Source organism: Pholcus phalangioides, unplaced genomic scaffold (genome assembly GCF_987345545.1).
Source record: "Pholcus phalangioides strain wild (caught in Gottingen) unplaced genomic scaffold, Ppha-v1.0 ptg000017l_1, whole genome shotgun sequence".
NCBI classification, from domain to species: domain Eukaryota; kingdom Metazoa; phylum Arthropoda; class Arachnida; order Araneae; family Pholcidae; genus Pholcus; species Pholcus phalangioides.
This window is the reverse complement of record NW_028301610.1, coordinates 38979152-38998484: the sequence shown is the minus strand read 5'-3', so window position 1 is coordinate 38998484 and position 19333 is coordinate 38979152. Positions and strand designations below refer to the sequence as shown.

Here is a 19333-nt window from a genome sequence, read left to right as displayed (position 1 = left end):
ATTCTAAGAATGACCCAGCAAAAGAAGTTATCTCAAAGTACAGGGTGGGCAAAAAAGTCTGCAAAAACTTTGAAAATGCATAAAAATTAAAAAAATAACTGAAATAAAAAACAGTTTGCAGGGTTAGCATCGCTAGGTCACAGGAATTTTTTAGACAGGAAAAAAACAGCTGGTAGATGGCACTGACATACACAAGTAAAAAAAATAGTGTATCGATCCGGTCCATCCAATCTGTTGGAACAGAAAGATGCAATTTGGCGAGAGGTGTCATGTATACATTTGGACCTGTTGCACTCTGTGTTGCTGGATTTGTGACTCGCCTGCAATGTGTTACCTATCCCTTGTGGTGGTGGTCATATGGAACACATACTGCTGTAATAAAAGATTTGGAGGCATTCTGTTCGTTATTTGCATATGTTTTATTTGACTTGTGTACGTCAGCACCACCTATCGGCTGTTTTTGTTTTTTTCCTGTCTTAAAAAAATCCCTGTGACCTAGCGATGCTAACCCTGAAAACCGTTTTTTATTTCGGTTATTTTTCGGGTTTTTATGAAGTTTCTACACAGACTTTTTGCCCACTTTGATGCCCTGGCTATTGACAAACCTTACTCTGGAACATGTGACAGAACTGTCCATGTGATAAACAGTCCTCTCTCAAGTCATTATTATCTAAAGAGAGTGAGAGTTATTTACTTGATTACACAAAACCATGGCCATCTTAAGAGCATCATGAGCCCTGGGCCAAGTGGTTTTTCTGAGTCCCTACCTGGTAAATTCTAGAAAATTTCAACCAGATCTCATTTTTGTGAGGCCCCTGGCCATGCGTTAAGACAGCACTGTACACAATGGTTGTGCATGATATCTGTAATCTCCTTGGTCGTTATGGACTTCTAAGTTTTAAGTCGATAGAACTGGTTCAAGAAAAATTAAATAATCTATCTCTATATAAACTTTGAATCCTCCTCAATAACACCTTTAGGGGGTTGAATTTTGAAAATTCCCTTCTTGGTGAGTCTCTACATCATAAAATGAAACTACTGATCAAATTTCATATTTATAGATTCAGCAGTTTTGGCTCGGTGATGATTTCTCCGTATAAACTTTGAACTTCAACAAATAAATGTTTGTTTTAAATTCACACTGCCGTCAGAAATGTGCATAATAAAAAAAATTTGTCCCAATTAGGTTAGAATTACGTATTTGTAAGAAATATTTTGAGCATTCTATGGCTTTCCACAAAATTTTTTTATAGAGAGAGATACTGAGTTTTTTTTTTTGTTTAGGCAAATCTCAACTATTTCATTAAAAAGGTTTGTTTCCCAAAAACTTCACAAGAGTAAAAATCCTCACTCAATTGAACCAATTAAAGATTGCCAGAAGTGTATCATATTTATAAAACAGTATTAATTAATTTCATTCACCCTGCATAAACCCCAGAGATTTATTGTATGTTTTAGTTTGATTAATTCATTCACAACTATTTATTTTGTTTCTGCATATTTATCTTTCATTGTTTTTATTCTTCAAAATTAACAATCAATACATTCTTTAAAGTAAGGTGCACCTCATTGTTTTGATAAAGAACTGCAACTAGAAGGGAGTAGGTGGATTTGGTGCCCTGGGCGCAGAACCAGATGGTGCACAAATTTCACTCATTTAACCTCTCTTCCAACACCACAAAAGGGTGCCAAAATGTATTCTTGGCCCAGGTGACTAAGCATCTAGTTGCGGCCCTGTTTGTATGACTGATAATTATTCAAGTTCTACTAATGTTGAAGAATCTGTTAATGGAAAGAATAAATAAATAAGTATTTTTCATAGTCATGTATTTTGGTTTCAGCTAACATTTTGTATTGAATTTTTTCTTTGTTGGTATGTTTATTATGATTTCAACTATAAGCAATGAGTGCAGTGAAAATATAGTATTCCTGTTTCTTTTCTAACATTAATTCCTAGGTCCACCTAGTCGTGCAGACAGCGCTTGTTCCCATATGCCAAATTTGGCTGCAGCACTGTTAGATGCACATGGTAAAGGAAGTGGTTATAGTCCTACACTTCGAAGTCGACCTGTGAGCCAATCCACAACTGAAGGCATGTCACCACGAGGTTCTCCACTGCCTCCATTAAGAGGTATTTCAATGCTATGTAGTTCTTTTATCCTATTCATCTATTACTACGCTACTATCTTTTACTATATAGTATATTTCACATCTTAATGAACTGCCTATATAACTGGATGTCATATTTCAAATTTTAAATTATAAAACAGCAGTATAAATAAGTTTGTACCTCTGAGTTTTATGCCTTTTTCAATTTAGTGATAACAGAGTTTTGATTCAATAATATGTGATTCAATCTATATAAAAGTTTCTTGTTTATCTGTGTGAGTATATTAATCTTCAGTTTCACACCTATGGTCTTTAAATAGTTTTCACCAAAGTTTGCATACATATGAAACAAAACATGGCTCAGGATAGGCTACTTTGATATATAATCAAATCTTTTCAAATGAATGTGTATTCATGTGTAAACTGGTACACTTGGCTTGCTTTGGCAATGAAAAAAAAAGAAACAACCAAGTGTAAAAAGTCAGCACAAAACCCACCAGTTATGAGAATGACTCCCCTCATTCAGGAAAAAAAAAAGAGGTTGAATCCCTCAAAATTCACCTGTCAAATGATCTCATGTGCTATAACAGATCTTTATATTATGGGATGATGAGGATGTCTTGCGCTTAGAGTGAGCATTAATAAAGTAATAAACAATTTTGCCCTAAGAGCTCATCAGCAAGCTTGCATTAAGTATGACACAATGCTGCAAAGCACCATTGTATAATCAGGAAACATCTTGTTACCTGTTGAAAACCAAGATGCTTCTGCCACTGTGATATGTAATGCTCTACTGCCATTTTGATTCCTTTCTTTCTTTCATACTGTATATAGTCCTGGCTCTACCAACAAAATTCGCCAGTTTTAGCCATTGTTCTCATGGGAGCAGGACCATATCGGAGAACTTTATTGTATATATTGCACTTATTTACATACATATTGCAACGCAACGACAAAGCTCAATCCTCAAAAAAATAATAAATAATAAATAAGACGAAGAATGTAATATGCAATATTGAAAATATATGTGCAAGATAATTTCGTATAATACTACATATATGTATGATTCAGAAAAACAAAGTACAGATATGTTTGAATAGTGCCATATGTAACAAAATTTAAGGAAGATGTTCACCTATTTAAAGGTTCTTCAAACACCATAATCGATTGTGCGTCACTAGCTGCTGTTATATTTATACAAAGATCCTATATATATATGCATAAGTGATACTAACTCTAGAATATGTACTAAACATGCCTCAAAAGACAGTAACATTCCTTAGCGTTTATATGCAGCATTGCATATGAATTATAAAATTTATAGTTTTGTGTGTTGTACATCAACATGTCATAGAATAATCAACCTAAACATAACATAATATTAACATACAATTTCAGTGGTGTCTCTTTCATAGATATTGCTATGCAGTGTAAGGGCTATAACTGTGGGACTACCGCTGGTCTGGGACTTTGTAACTAACCCTGTGATTGTTTTGCATTTACGCTAATGTTGCTATCCATTGCTCTGAAGTGTGAGCCTGTTTCTTTCTGATCTCCTTGGGATAATCTCTTCCTCAGTGTTGTCTTCACTCTCTGAGTCCGGATGTCTTCTGATTTAAGTTTCGTAATCTTAGATGAACCTGACCAGTCTTGACAGTCACCTGATTGCACCAGCCTTTTGAGTTATTTGCTGCTTCCACAGTGTGAGGTTCTCATTTGAGGCCCCGAAAAAGTGTAAGGACTCCGTCAGTACACATCCCGTTGCAAAGTGCATAGCCATGCCTTCCATGACGCATGCACATTTACCATTGCTTATACGGTCAAATTTCTTGACATAAGTGGGAAATGCTCCATGTTCTGTGAAGAATAGTACTAGTTCTCTTGGCCACCCTTGGTCTCTCTCTTCCACTTCAGGAAGGATATCATATATCTTTCTTAAGGTCTGTCTCCTCGGTTCCATTCTGTTTGCGCACATTGTAGCATTCACTTTTGGAGCTTGTTCGTGGCTGCTGAGGCTGGAAGTGGTACTTCAGTTGTGTTGTTGCTATCAGAAGTTGCTTTTTTGGCAAGAGTGTCTACTAGTTCGTTCCCGCATGCACCTTGATCCAAGAGATTCAGATGTGCGGGTTATAGTGGAGGATCTCCCTGACTTCTCTAGCTGCCACGTGTGAAGTTTGTGAGTCACTTATTGCTTGAAGCACAGATAAGTTGTCTGTGAAAATAGCTGTATTTATAATGTCTCCCGCAGCTTTTTTAGTAGCCTCCAAGAGTGCAAGTGTTTCAGCCTGGAAAACACTGTTTTTATCGTACAGTTTGTTGGACCACTCCTGGAGTACCACTTTGTCTTTTTTGATATCATATGCAGCCGTTGTTCCATAATGGGTCTTTGATCCATCCGTATATATCTGTCAGTTTGACTGTTTTGTCTGCTCTTTCTGAGTACAATTTGCCCTAGCTTGGGGTTCAAAGCTGGGTGTGTCGTCCATCCTTTCGTTTGATAATTTCCTGTTTGTATTTGTATATAAAATACAGTACATGGCACATTATTGTATTTGTATGTTTCCCACTTTAGCCTTGTACTCCAGCCATACACTAAATGGCGGCAGCCCTGTGATAACTTGCAAAGCGCTAGTTGGGGTAGTGGAGTATGCTCTAATAAGATAGAGCAGGAGGCCCCTATGTGCTGAGTCAACTTTCCTCTTTAGTTCCTGTTTGGGATTTTTGTACCAAATTGCTGTAGCATATGCTATAATTCTGGCGGCCACAGTAAAACAAATAGCTGATTCTGGAACCATCAGTCTGGAGAAAGCTTCCAACTTCACAAAATGTTTGAAATGTTTTTAAACATCATTTTAGAATCTATTTGTCGAAAAAAAAAATTCTGCACAAGTTATGAAATTTAGTTTTTTATATTGTCCCTAGGCAGTATGAGTTATACACAGTCAAGTTACATTGTTGTGATCACTTATTTTTCACGCGAACTGTGTCCAGCTAATGAAATAAGCAAGATTGACAAGCTGTCTTAGTGTGGGAATAAAGGTGAAATGTGTGTAAACATTGTCAAAACATGTATTGGTCCTTTCTGTCTTGGGTTAAACAAGTTTAAAAAAAAAAGACGATTATCAGCTTTTCAGCATAACATCAGAGTATGGCGGAATCTAATCAGTTTATTAGTATGGTAAAACCCCTCTTTTGTGAACACTCACAGGGACAAAAAATTGACCGTATAAGAGGGGTGACTGCATTGAACGGGGGTTCCTGTTGAAACTGTAAAATATGGTATTAACAATAACTGAAGTGGTTCTTTGTTTACAAATAGATGAAATTCTGACAATATAAGATGCATTTTTAGTCATGAAAGTACATAATTATTGCACTGCTGCAAAATTAAAAAAGAAATATGATACAAGGTTTGCATACTGAATTTACATGTTTTGGAAAACTGATCAATACATGTTTGGTGGGTTTTGCTGAGCATTCCAACTCCTTCAAAAATTGACCAGTTGTTGACCAACTCTGGTATATATATCATTGGCTGAATATCTATCGATAAAATTTTTGGCAATTTTTTACTCCAATTCTTCGCCTACTTTATCATTCACCACACAATTTCTTAAATACAATTTCATGACGCACACAAAAATGATTCAACCAACCATTTGAAGCTTTAAAGTTGATAAGTGCAAGTTCTTCACCAGCTTCTCAAGTTTTTTCTTGTAGAATCAAGTTAGAAGCAGGTAAATTCTTGCTTCTTGCTGAAACAACTGCGTCTACGGCAAGTCTTTTCTCTTCGAAAATTTATTTTTCCTAGCTTGTTTAATTGTATTTTATGAGCCGTTTCTGTAGTGAATCATAAGCTGAACGATAATTCTTAACTAATTTATTACAGAACAATATTTACAATTCATTCCTGGCATGTTGTCATTCCCTTGAAGTGTTGCTACCTTCATACAACATAATACTGTTTATTTTCTGGTGTTGCCAGATACATAACACTTGTTTTCAGTTTTTTTCAGCCATTCTTTCCCATCAATGTTCCTTTTGCTCCAAAATTGGAGCATATCGGTGTCCTCCCAATATTGAATTAGCATGTGAGCTTAAACTCCCATTTTATGTTTTTCTCTGTATTAGATTACATCAATTTTTTCTCTTCGAAAGCTCTTTTTTTTAGTGATACAGAGTGACAAGAGCTGGCCATGTATTATCAGTGTTACACATGTATTATCGTCATACCATATAGTATATCATATTGTATATTATTCACATAATAAACAGCGTGAAATCATGTAAATTTTTTTAGCACAACCAGCAAACTGACATCAGAGTTGCCAAACATTTAACAAATTTCAAGCCGAAATTTCATTGAAAAGTAGCCAAAAGTGGATCAAATATTAGCCCTTGTGTTGCCATCTGGTGGGCATAATTTGAACCCAAATTACAACTATTTGTGTTGGTGAAAATGGTGTCTGTGTGATCGCATCTGGGGTGACCGTTAATCAGGGGTTCAAAATTCATTATTCAAATAGGCTTTGTGACAGGATATTTCTATTTCTCTGTAAAATAGTGGTGACCATTGATAGGGGTTTTACTGTAATTTGTGTACAAATGTTGTTTAAGTGTGCAGAAGCTAGGAAATGACATGACTCTGATTAACCATAGTAAAGCCAGGGAAGCACCAAGTGCCTTTGGTGTGAGGGTTGAACGATGGCTAAGAAGCTGTATAAAGGCTGATTAACACAATACAGTTAAGCAGTTTATTGTCCAAATGAGCCAGGGAAATACGAAACTTTTTTCTAAAATGTGAGTGTAGCAAACTCTGCTGTGTGTGTGGCGCTTGAAAGTAAATGCATAGTAATCACACTCATGGTAACAAAGTTTCTTTGGCAGAAACTGCTTTAATTTGCAAGGTGGTATTCAAATTAAACTTTTTCTGATTGACAGAAGGTTGCCTCCTTGGATGAGTCACATTCTGTGTAAAATGAATGGCTGCTATTGTGCAATCAGGCAAAAATCTCTGAGAATAAAACTCTGCAGCCATTATTGGGAGAATACAAGCTGATGATAGCAGTTTTTGCCTGAGAAATGCTGTTATGGCATTTTGCCTTGTTTTATAGATACTTCTGGAAGCTACTTTCAAATTTTATGATTATGAATTCATCCCCTTACAGGTCATGCACATCAATAAATGTGTATTTTATTTCTTGGGGCATTTTAGATCTTCAAGAATTGTACTATGCCATAGCAGGGGCCCTGAAATGTTAAAAAATTGTATAACGAGTATGACGTAAACTTAATGTAAGTTCTAATCTGAAAGTAAGTTCTAATTGGTGAAAGGTTTAGTGACCTTGCTGATCAAGGAAGAGTATCAGCAGCACAGGGGCAGTCTAGAGATATGTCAGTCATATGAAGCCAGGTATTATCTTATTGGAAAATGGTCTCAGGATGATAAAGTATGAAGGTTAACACAAACTGCAGCAGGATGTCACTAACATATTGTTGAGCTGTTAAAGTTGTACTCAAGATGACCCCAGGCAGATTACAGCTCACTGTTGGGAGGGATGATTTTACAAATCACTTAAAAATTAGTCTTGCGATGGGATGACCATATGTTCCATATTTTCTGTGACAGTCTATTTTTTCTATTTTTTTCTACACCCTGACTTTTTTGAAGAATGTCCTGGTTTTACCCTTTTTTTAGTCGAAGTTTTCTTGAATTTGTTGTTTAATTTGTTGGAGTATTACCACATAGAAGTTCCAAAAATTTCATGAATTATCACGTCATTTGTAGAAATTATCACCCCTATCACCACCCCCCTCCCCATAGATCCAACCCTAGGATGACCAGTAGTGACTTGCAAAGGGTTTTAACATCCAGAAGGTGAAAGGACGTGAATCAAACCCACGTCCTTTCACCTTCTGGATGAACGCCCTAGACCACTAGACTACAGAGGCAACGAATATCTCAATCTTTCCTTGGAGCTTGCGTGCACTGAACAAGACCGTACATGGACGGTCAGGCACAATTCAGTGTGCAAAGAATGATTGAGATATTCGTTGCCTCTGTAATCTAGTGGTCTAGGACGTTCACCTGGAAAGTGAAAGGACGTGGGTTTGATTCCGTGCATGGGCAGTTGAATTTTCTCTTTCCTAAATATATCTTTGCATTAGCCAGCTGTTAAAATCCTTTGTATAGATAGCGGAGAGTGACGTTATCCTCAGATAAGTCACCATCTGGTGGCACTTGCAACAATTATGAGCTTTGGCCTGAATTGTATCTGACCGTCCATGTATGGTCCCGTTCAGTGCACATGAGCTCCAAGAAAAGATTAAGATATTCGTTGCCTCTGTAGTCTGGTGGTCTAGGGCAGTGGTTTTCAACCTTTGGAAGCCCACGGCCAGGTTGAGTATTTTTTTTCGAGTGGAAGACCCAGTCAAAAGCACGACTAATGGGAAATAAATGGGTAAAAGAATTAAAAGCTGAATCACTCAACGCCAGGTTTGACTGATACCAGGGCCTGGCGGTTGAGAAACACTGGTCTAGGGCATTCACAAGGAAAGTGAAAGGACGTGGGTTCGATTCCCCTCAGGGGCATTTGAATTTTCTCTTTCCTACATTTATCTTCGCATCAGCCAGTTGTTAAAAACCTTTGTATGGATAGCGGAGAGTGACATCATCCTCAGTAGCGACTTGCTATCATAAGACATAGTGCCACCCACCATCACACCAGGGGCAATGGCTGTGTGTTACTTTAAAACTGATTGGGACCACTAAATCTAGCACCTCACACATATCAAATGGTAATCTGCTCCAAGACTGAAGCAGAATTTATCCTTGAACGCTATATGATGCCAGTCTGCTTGCAGCCAAGCGCCCAAGTGGCAAGATGCTCATCTTCCACTATGATGGTTACCATCAATGTTCATGGGTTTGAATCCGGATAAGAACGCCAGAAGCAAGTTCTTTACCTACCAAGTCTGGGGCAACCACCGATAGATTGATCTTCATTTCCACCCAATTCCACTGGTTTGAAATTGCCGTATGGTGATATATGACCGGAATTGGTGTGCAGTAAAGTTGTCTGCTTGAAACCATGATGATCGGACAGTGGATCACCCCAGATGGCTCTATCATTTTTATGCCATTAAAGGCAGATGTCTTAAAGGCTGCTATGAGTATAATCCCTCCTCAGCCAAGCGTGTTAGATGCTGGGAGGTACCACAGGTGGGTGAAGGAATTAATAGAAGTAAAACAACATAGATATATACCTAAAATATGGCGAGAAAACGATGAGCTATATGCATTTCAGAACTTTGTGTAGTTTAGGAAACAAAAAAATTTTTTTCCTTTTCTATACAGTTGAAGATGGGATTTAGTAGTTTCAAAATATGTATAGCAGTCGTTCTCACTATATTTTGGGTATATGAAGGGGTTCTAGTCAGAGGGGTGCTAAGTCAGAATTGCAGAAAATTGACCAAGTCCAGAAATGCAATCTAGAAGTGCTAAACTATTGAAAAAAAATTAACTAGGTCTCAGCTTCAATAGTTTGCCACTAGATAGTGAAATTATAAAATTTTTAACATGGGACTCTGACAAAAATTCTAGTGAAACTTTCTTTTTCTCGAAATTAGGAGGATTATGGACTTCAACCACTCTGACTTTATCTCTCTCACATCTACATTATTATACTTCTGTTTGCACCTTATGCTGTTGATATTCCAGTATAATTTAGTTATTAATTTTCTTTTTTCTCACTTTTGTTTTGAATTCATGTAAAATATATACAGGGTGCATAGCTAACGGCTTACACTGCAATTTATTTGTGAAACGTTAATCCTGGAGGCAGTCTTCCAGTTATAAAAAGTATTCAAAGAACGTTTGAACCTCAGATATATGTCATTCATGTTTCAAGGGGTTGTATAGTTATTAAAATAAAAAAAAGTAACTTTTTATACAAACACCCTGTGCCCAAAAAACCAATTAAAAATTTGTTGCCTTGTCTCTCTTGGTGTCACCAAAAAATATTCCACATTTCTAAGTGCAATATTTGCTGAGATAATTCAATTCAAAAAATTGAGAAAGCTTTGGGGGAAAAAAAAGAGCATAAATGAGGGTAAAAAGAATTTTCCATTAGTTTTTGCTGTTTTTTTCATAATTTTTTTCCATTCTTTGAATTCAAATATCCCGTTGAATATGTAGAAATAATCTCTTAAAAAATGTAGAATGTCTGTTGTTGGCATCAGGAGAGACTGCACAACAACTTTCTAATGGGGTTTTTGAGCACATGGTATTCGTATAAAAAGTTAACTTTTTCGTTTTAATAACTATACAATGTCCTGTAATATGAATGACGTTTCACCATACACTATTTGAATCCTTTTTCTCATTGGAAGTATGACTGTAGGATCATCGGTTCGCCAGTGAATTGCTGTGCAGGCTGTTAGCTATGTACCTTGTATATACACATTGATATATAAAATGTCTCTTTGTCCTTATAATTAGCAATTTTTTCTTATTTCAAATTCTGTTTTTGTATTTCAAAATATATACTTTTTAGATCGTCCTTTATCAGCCTCTAATAGCAGCACGTGACTTACGACAATGCTCAAGTTTGAGTACATTGGATTTGCTTACAGAAATATATCAATTGGAATGAAGTTATTCTCCTTTTATTCACTTTGGTGCAGCATCAATATTCATTGTTCTTAAAAAGTATATTTATATATGTTTATCAGACCTTTTGCTTAACAAATGACTGTAATATGCTTCAAAAGCAATTCCTTTTTATTTTTGAATTTTGTATGTTTGAATGTCTCTGATTTTGTTTAGTAAAGAATTTTTTGTGACAATTTGTGTGTAGCGAATTGATCACTCAATATTTTATGTATTACTTCAAAGCATTCACAGAAAATGGTGAAGAATGTTTCCAAATATATTTTTGCTGTTTTTGAGTCAAGGGTATTATTTTCGTGATAATTATTTTAATGAACTGTGAAAATTTTCTCATCAACATTTCATTAAGTCAGATACACAATGTAATTTTTATTTTATTTTATTCTTCTAAATAAATAAATCTTGCACTCTTAACAGCTTTTGAGTATGAGGGAATTTGACAATCCTTTGTTGTGCATTAAAATTTCTATGTTTGTAAAGTGTCATTGAATGTATTGCATATTCTGTTATGAAAGATGGCTACATTTGTTTTTGTGTCGTGTATGGTGATTTATGATTAGTTACGTGATATAAAGGTGTTTAAAAGTTTTTTTATCATCAAATAATTATTATATTTTCAAAGTATTCAGACTCAAAAACTGTTGTGTGAGCTTATCAAGCTATCTGTATAGTATGACTATTATTTATTTCATTATTTGTTTTCTGTATGTATCTATCAATTGTGGAGTACTACTTCAGATAGCCATTTAAAATGAGTTGTTTTCAAGTAAGAAAATAAAGTGAGCAGTTATATTTTAAGATGGCACAGTAGATTGAAGTGTTAAATAGATTTCTAGCTTGTTCAAAAAATATTTATGTTGATTTTGCTAATTTTTGACATAAAAGATATTACAAGCATGTTTCACAGTTTCAGCTAGAAGGAAATATTTTTATTTCTCCATAAACCAAGTTTTGTTTGTGAAAATGATTACGCAGTGAGAAAAAAAAGTGTCTTTGTATAAAAAACAAAATATTGATATTTTTTAAGCAAGTATAGTGATGATTGTGTTAGTGTAAATACTGGGAGGTCTTCTTTTCTTATTATGAGTGTCTTCTTTATTATTTACTTATCTTGGTATGAAGATTTTTATTGAGTAGTATTTAACATGACTTCTGGATGGGTAATGGAGGAAATGCACAAGTAAATACATTTTTGTATTTTTGTTCGTATCCAAATGCAAAATTCACCCCAAAAAAGTGTTTTCTCTGTGTGTTTCCCTTTTTTAAGTCAATATAAATAAACTCTCTTCTATAATGTAATCAGTTTTTCGTAGTATATAAGATGAAGTTTTTTTTCATATAATTTTATTATTAAATTTTCTATAACTGTTTCCAAGATAATGAATAATTGTTTTCAAGGTTGAGGGACATCTTTTTTTTCATAAAAAAATCTTCCAGTGCCAGTTTTGATGGAGTAACTGAAAATTATATATATATATATCCAGTTTTTAAGAAGGGAAATTTTGAAATTTGATAAAACTGCAGTTAAAAATAACGAAGTCTCGTAAGAAAAATAAATTGCAGGCATGTTTTAAAAATTTAAGAATGTAGTTTTTCCTCCAGTTGTCTCAAATATTTTTCCTGAGTCATAATTACTTTTTTAATGACATAAAAAAATTAATCAAGAAACTTTGGATATGTTGCACAACTGATTTCTTTCTTTAATTTTTACCCAACAGTAATTTTTTTGATTTTCAGCCAACCCACAGTTCTTACAAACTTTGTTCTGCCAAATTCGTTCCTGAAGTCTGTTCATAAATTGAAATAATTTATTTTACAGGAGTCAATATAAATGCATTTATTCGTTCTTAGGACCCTAATATTTCTGATGGGAACCTTTACACTGGTAATTTAAGCTCGGGTGCAAAATGTAAAAGCAATGGAAATCATTAAACTATAAAAATAACCATAGTACGAAAGAGATGGAATGTAAATGAAATAAGAACAATGCAGAGGCCATGTCTGGTTTTGTAAATATCATCTACAATCTCAGTGTCCAAACCCTCAAAATCTCTGCCTGTAATACAATCTGGTTATGTTATTGCCCAAGTCAGATTCATGGTTGTGGGAATCATTTGCTGCCAAGCTTTGTCAATAAGATCAATGCAATGTAGCTACATTTTATCCTACGTGGGACATTACAATAATGTTTCCTGAAGTCACACTAACAGTTAGTTTGATCTCAGTTGTTATTGCAAAATATCTTTGAAAAACTTCTCTAGTTTAGAGCTTCATAAAGTTTTAAATGACCTGCTGATCTATGGGCTGGATAAGAGGAAGTCATATTCTGAGAGATCTTTATTTCGATGATATTTAACTTTTCTTCTGTTTCAAATTAATTAAAAAAAATTGGCATGAGCCACTTCTAAAATATACCCCCCTTCTAATTCAGTCCATTATGAGTGTTTGCAAATATTTTTATGAACATAAATACAAAAACTGAATAAGTGACGTTTTACATAAATTATTAATCCAAGCATAGGTTATGCAAATGAAATAATTGTGGTATGGTTGACTTAAGAACACGGTGCTACTACCAAATATGTGACTTATTTCCTTTAAATACTGAACCTATTACAAAGAAATAAATGAGAATAGTGTACGTCTATACTTTTTCCCCCAAGCACTGTCAATGAAATCCTCAAAACATCTTGCAATCAAGTTTAAGGTTCACCTATAATATTACTGAAGTACTAAGGATATCTGGGAGGTAAATAATTTTGAATTTAAATAAACCATTCTCTTTTAGTTATCAACTGGTCTTTCAAAAATAATCTAATTGTCATATATGTTTGCATTTCTTTTTTTCATAATTACAGTTGGTGTGAAAAAAAATGAAGTTCTTCCCGCAATAAAGCTGCAAACATTAAGTTTAAAACAGTATGAAATTCAAAAAAGAGTAGAATACAAATTTGATTGGAAGGGTGCTAATTTACATAAAATTGTTTTTTATTTTTCCTACAAAAAGCTTCAATGCCTTGAAATTGCAGTCATGTTTATTCTGTGGTTTGTACAAAAAAATAAAGGTTGTTGATATTTGAAATTCTACGGTCTCTTAAATGAAGTATGTAAAAGAAATTCTTATTATCTCCTGTAAATTATTTATATAAGTGTACAATAAACACGTGAATGTTTACAGATTTTTCATTGTAATCCTGGCTTCTGTTTATGTTGATAGTAAAATTGAAATATTTTCCGTCCATTGTGGATGTATGTATCAATAAAAACTAAATTCAATATCAAATACAGGGAAATCTTGATATGATACTCTGTGGATTAAGAAAAAATATTATTATAGAGATATTATTGTGTTATATCGAGAGGAAAAATTTCCATCATACACTACAAAATTTATGCTATTGTTGCTACTCTCCAAATCAGCGTTGTTTGTACCACCAGAAAAGTCCCTTATGAACATTTATTGGCCACACAAAATTGTAATTAATTAAATATATAAATCAGCTAGGTGTTTCACCCTGTAAAAGATTTTACTGTAAAAAACTTTTGTTTCTTATACAAGAAGCAGCATTATCAGCACACAAATTCATTAACAGTTTCCTATTAACATACCAGGATCATCATGTGAATGGCTCCATCTTTCACGAAAAAAAAATATAATAGTAATACTTGATGGCTAAATATATAATGTTCAAGTTTTCAATTTTGATGTTGTCCATCTATATCAGTGTTTCCCTGGTGGACGATGGAATGGTCCAGGGGGTGATAGAAGCTATGACTATAATATGAGATCCTAAGGGTTCACTGGAGTCAGGGGTGATGAGAGAAAAAAAATTTTTAAAGGGGGGGGGCACTGTTGGAACAAAAAAATTTTAAAACTGATCTATATCAAAATTAATTTTATAAATTTTATTGTTATAAAAGTTGACTTTTTCAGAGACAACTGTGATATGATTGATTCTTAATAGATATTTCAGCACACTGCAGGAGAGATTTTCACACCCTAATTGACTGATATCAAAGGATATTGCTCAATTAATAATTAATTAATCTTGATAATTGATTTTTTATTTAACCTTATTTATCTCACCATCACTTCTGCTGGTCGGGATTTAACCAGAGTTCTTGTAATGCAAATCCATCATAATGCCCACGTAATCCAAAGCCAAGCTATTAAGACTTGCACAGCCTCCCACCTTCCTCTTTAAGGGAAGCACGTGAGGCTTTGTCTCCAGCGGCAGGTAAGCTAAAGCCGCCAAGTCACATAGCCAGCGGAGAAGCAAGGAGAGTTTGCATCAGACAGTTGAAGGAGTTAGACATCGGATGTGTATCTTAGAACATCGGTTGCTTAGTGGTGTTACCAGTGTATGCGAAGGGTGCAGCAAGGGCTTCATGTGATTTAACATTTTGAAGGGCAGATATTTTTCTAAAACCCACAGAAAAACATGTAAAGAGATGGGACACTATCTGCTCCAGTGCCTTTCAAAGAGTTTTAAAGCCTTTCAAGAGGGGTGGTAGCCAGTTGGTAGTCCAAACAGTGCTGCTCTAATCAAAATTTATCATACATTGGTGCTTATTTTGCTAAAATGGCTTGATTTAAAAAAAAAATTGAAAGGGAAAAATTAAATTATTAATTTCTGGTCTTCGATTCTTGTTGACTGAGATGAATTCCATTCATGTGTTTTATTTTCATATTTTTTAAAAATAAATAAATATATTAAAAATATAATTTAATAAATAATTTTATAAATATATTATCAAATTATTATTTTTATATATATATTTCAATGACAATTACATTTTCTACATTACATTTACTTTAAATTTTTTAAATTACATTTTCTATTACAATTTCTATTTTAAATTCAAATGACATGTTTCTAGAAGCATAAGTCAATCCAGAATCATTATAGGTGATTCTTTACAATCACTTGCATTTATTTCCAGAACCATTTCAAGTGATTCTAGAATTGTTATAGGTCCTTCCAAAATCATTTGAAGTTATTCTAGAATCATTTCAAGGGATTCCGGAATAACTATAGGTGAATCCAGAATCAATATAAGTAATTCTAGAAATATGATAAGTGTTTCCAGAATTATTATCACATATCTAATTTCAGAATTATAGGTCAAATGATTCCAAAATCATTTTAAGTGGATCCCATACCAACTCAGGGTGATTCAGAAGAGATGGTATAGTACACACACAAAAAAAAATATATATATATGTATAAATAAATAAAAGTTTTTTATTTATTTATTTTTTTTTGTGTGTGCTACCACCTCTTAAAATTTTCCCATGTTAGGAAAACCCTGTATATGTGATTCCAAAACAGTGATTCCAGAATCATAAGTAATTCCATAATCATTATAAGTGGTTCCAGAAGCAATATGGGATTCTAGAATCATTGTAGGTTATTCCAGAATCATTATATGTAATTCCATGATTATTCTAAGTGGTTGCTGTATGATTTGAGATGATTCCAAAATCATAAGTGATTCTAGAAAAATAATGACTCCAGAATCAAGTCTGGGGTTCCCAAATTGTGCTCCGCATAGCATTAAGTGCCCTACCAAAGATTCCTGGGTGCTCCGCGAAGAGATTTGAAAATAAATTTTTCCTAACATTACAAAAATTTACATTTACACTGGGTTAAAGCCGGGAGTTCTCTTCTTTTCAATCAACAAAAGAAAAGTGAATTGTTCAAACCAAAATGAGCGACCATGGACTTATCCCCTCTGAAGATCACGATCCATTCATGCCCATATGGCAATCATATTCAAGTTCGTCTGGCCACTGAACTGAATTTAATTCGCCAGTCCGGTGGCACAATTTTTGATGGCCACTCTACTGCTCTAGGCCGAAGTCAGTTTTCTCCCCTTTTTTTTCTCCTAGCTCTCTTGGAAAAAAAAAAACTTCTGAGGGGGATCATCATCATCACACCCATTTGGTTTGGAAGGAGTGCTTCGGATTTTTTTTTACTTTTGGCGCTCTCTCTTCTTTTCGATTCCCATTGTGCTTAACCCAGTCTATCCTAATTTAAAAGCTTAACGATTGTTGTGGTAGCATTTTACGCATTAATTCCCCCCCCCCCTCATTTTTTTTGACGTGAATATTTTTCAAAATTTTATTACGACTATGAGATAGATGTTTCGCAAATTTCCGCCCATCCCATTGCGCTTTTTGCATGGAAAACTACACTATGTGCAAAAGAACTTCCTTCTGACGAACGGTGTTGCAACTAGGAGGGGAGCGGGGGGGGGGGGGTTGGTCTGGTTTCCTGGGCATCAGGAGGGGCGCAAATTCCATCCTTCAAATTTCATCTTTTCAATTGTCTCTGAATAGCATTTAATAAGAAACGTACTGCCATGGGACGTAGGCACCAAAACATGGGGGGGGGGGCTATTTCAACCCCCCAATAAATTTTGTGTTGTGGGGCTGAGAACCCCCTTCCCCAATTAATGAATAAATAACGCGGGGCACTGCATCTTCCTACATACGGGCTCGAGGCTCGTCACGGGACGACTGGCAACTTTCAGCCCTCTCAATGTTTTTTCATGCCCACGCCTTTGCCCTGGGCTGCAAAATGTAAAGGGTGGCAAATTTGCGTCGGAAACTGGAAAACCACTATAAAATCATAAGTTATATACCACTATAAATCATTATGCAGTCGCTGGGGCGGAAAAATCCTGTCCTCCCCACAAACACATCAAAAATCTTTTAGAAAGAAAACTTTATCTATGTACCGTCTATACCAGCGGTTCTCAACCAGTGCTTGAGGGGCTCCACGTTCACTCAATTAAAGTAAAGTGAATCAGTAAATTTTATGACCAAATGAAAGAGAAAAAAAACGTAGCGTACGCGGCTCCGTCGTAGAAATTATATACTAAAAAGGGCTCCGTGACTCAGAAAAAGGTTGAGAATTGCTGGTCGACACTAATTTTCTACTCAATACTGAACATGTTCTTAGAATTTCAACGAAAATTTGTAGAGATTTTTCTAGGAACGTCATTTCAACGTTTTCCAGGGGAGGGCGGCAGGCAAAGAGAGAGAACACATGAACTCAATGTATGTATATACTACTCTATAATATAAAATCACAAACTCGAGAACAGCCTGTTTCTAAGCAACCGAAATTAGTGACGATTTTATGTTACGGAAGTGAGTGACGTTTTTTGAGTGACGGAAATCGGTTACTATTTTTGTCTGGGACCCCATAAAATTTGCGAATTCGGTCACGGGTAATTGAGGGGAGGGGGACCTGGAATTTATTCGTTGGTAAAATGAATACAAATAAACATTTGCCGTGGCACTCACAGGGAGATGTATGACAAGCTCCGAGTCAGGGGACCGTTTCATTTTGGGGGCCCTGGATGAATCTCATTCTTTTCTGTTATTTAACATTTTAGAATTTGCAACGACGAAAGCCCAAGATAAAGCGAATCTGGGGGGCCCCCACTAAAAGTATGCGAATTGGTGTCCCAGGTAATTGGTTGGGGACCCTGGATTTTATTCGTTGGTAAAATGAATACAAATGGAAATTTTCATGGCGATCGCAGCGGGGATGACCGACAAGCTTCCAAGTCGGGGGCCCCATGTTTACAGGTTCTCCTTTGGGGGCCCTGGATGAATCTCATTCTTTTCTGTTGTTTAACATCGTGGAACTTGCAACAGCGGAAGCCCGAGATAAATCCAGAATTCAGTCTGCGTCCCCCACTAAAAATCTGAGTATTGGGTCCCCGCTTCTGGATGGGTGCCCTGGATTTCATTCGTTGTAAAATTGATAAAAATTTAAAATTTTCGTGGCCCCTCACCGGGAAGATGTCCGACAAGTCTCCAGGTCGGGGCCCCATGGAAATGTTGACAGGTTTCATTTTGGGTGTCCCTTGATGAATCTCATTGATTTTTGTTGTTTAACAATGTAAAATTTGCAACACATCGGTAGCCCGAGATAAATCCAGCCTGGGCCCCACTAAAATTCAGCGAATTGGAGTCTGGGGACCCCCATGGGAAAGTTTTCTGGGGGTACTTGATGAATCACATTTGTTTTTTGTTGTTTTCTTATTATAAAATTCGCTTCTTCAGTAAGCTGGTGCTTTCACATGTCCCTTTCCATAGTACGCTGATGAAGTGGGACGAAATAAACAAGATATGTTGTGATGAGAAAAGGAAGGGGGGTTGCCAAAGGCGACAGGGGGGCCGAGCCCCCTAGTATATATATATATATACATACCATTTTTAGTGTATTTCCAAAAGCCCCCCCCCCTTGAATGACGGCCCAGGATTTGTCAACACGTTCATGGATTAGCAGGGGTTCTCAAACTGTGCGCGCCAACCTTTGTCAGGGGTGCAGCTTTGCAGTGGTCTTGACAAAGGTTTTTCAAAGAAATGCTTTTCTTACAACTCCTCTTCACGTAGACGTACGCAGAATTTTCTCGGGGGGGAGGGATTCAGATTTGTTTTTCCTTCTGGGGGGGTTTACGTTTTTTCCGGCAAAATAACACTATAATTTTGGCTTAAGGGGGGAGGGTTAGAACCCCAAATCCCCCATTTGC

At 35.6% G+C, this 19333-nt stretch overlaps 1 protein-coding gene across 3 annotated transcripts in view; it reads left to right on the top strand.

Annotated features, from left to right (window-relative positions):
- The window catches only part of LOC149073033 (ral GTPase-activating protein subunit alpha-2), a 405837-nt gene extending 393142 nt beyond the window's left edge, over positions 1-12695 (top strand). For all 3 annotated transcript variants that reach the window (XM_089246694.1, XM_089246695.1, XM_089246693.1), the window contains 2 exons: positions 1958-2131; positions 10665-12695. In XM_089246694.1, the coding sequence (XP_089102820.1) occupies positions 1958-2131; positions 10665-10699 (209 nt within the window). In that variant the 3' untranslated portion in view covers positions 10700-12695. The remainder of the gene's footprint in view (positions 1-1957; positions 2132-10664) is intronic.
- Positions 12696-19333: the final 6638 nt, after the last annotated feature.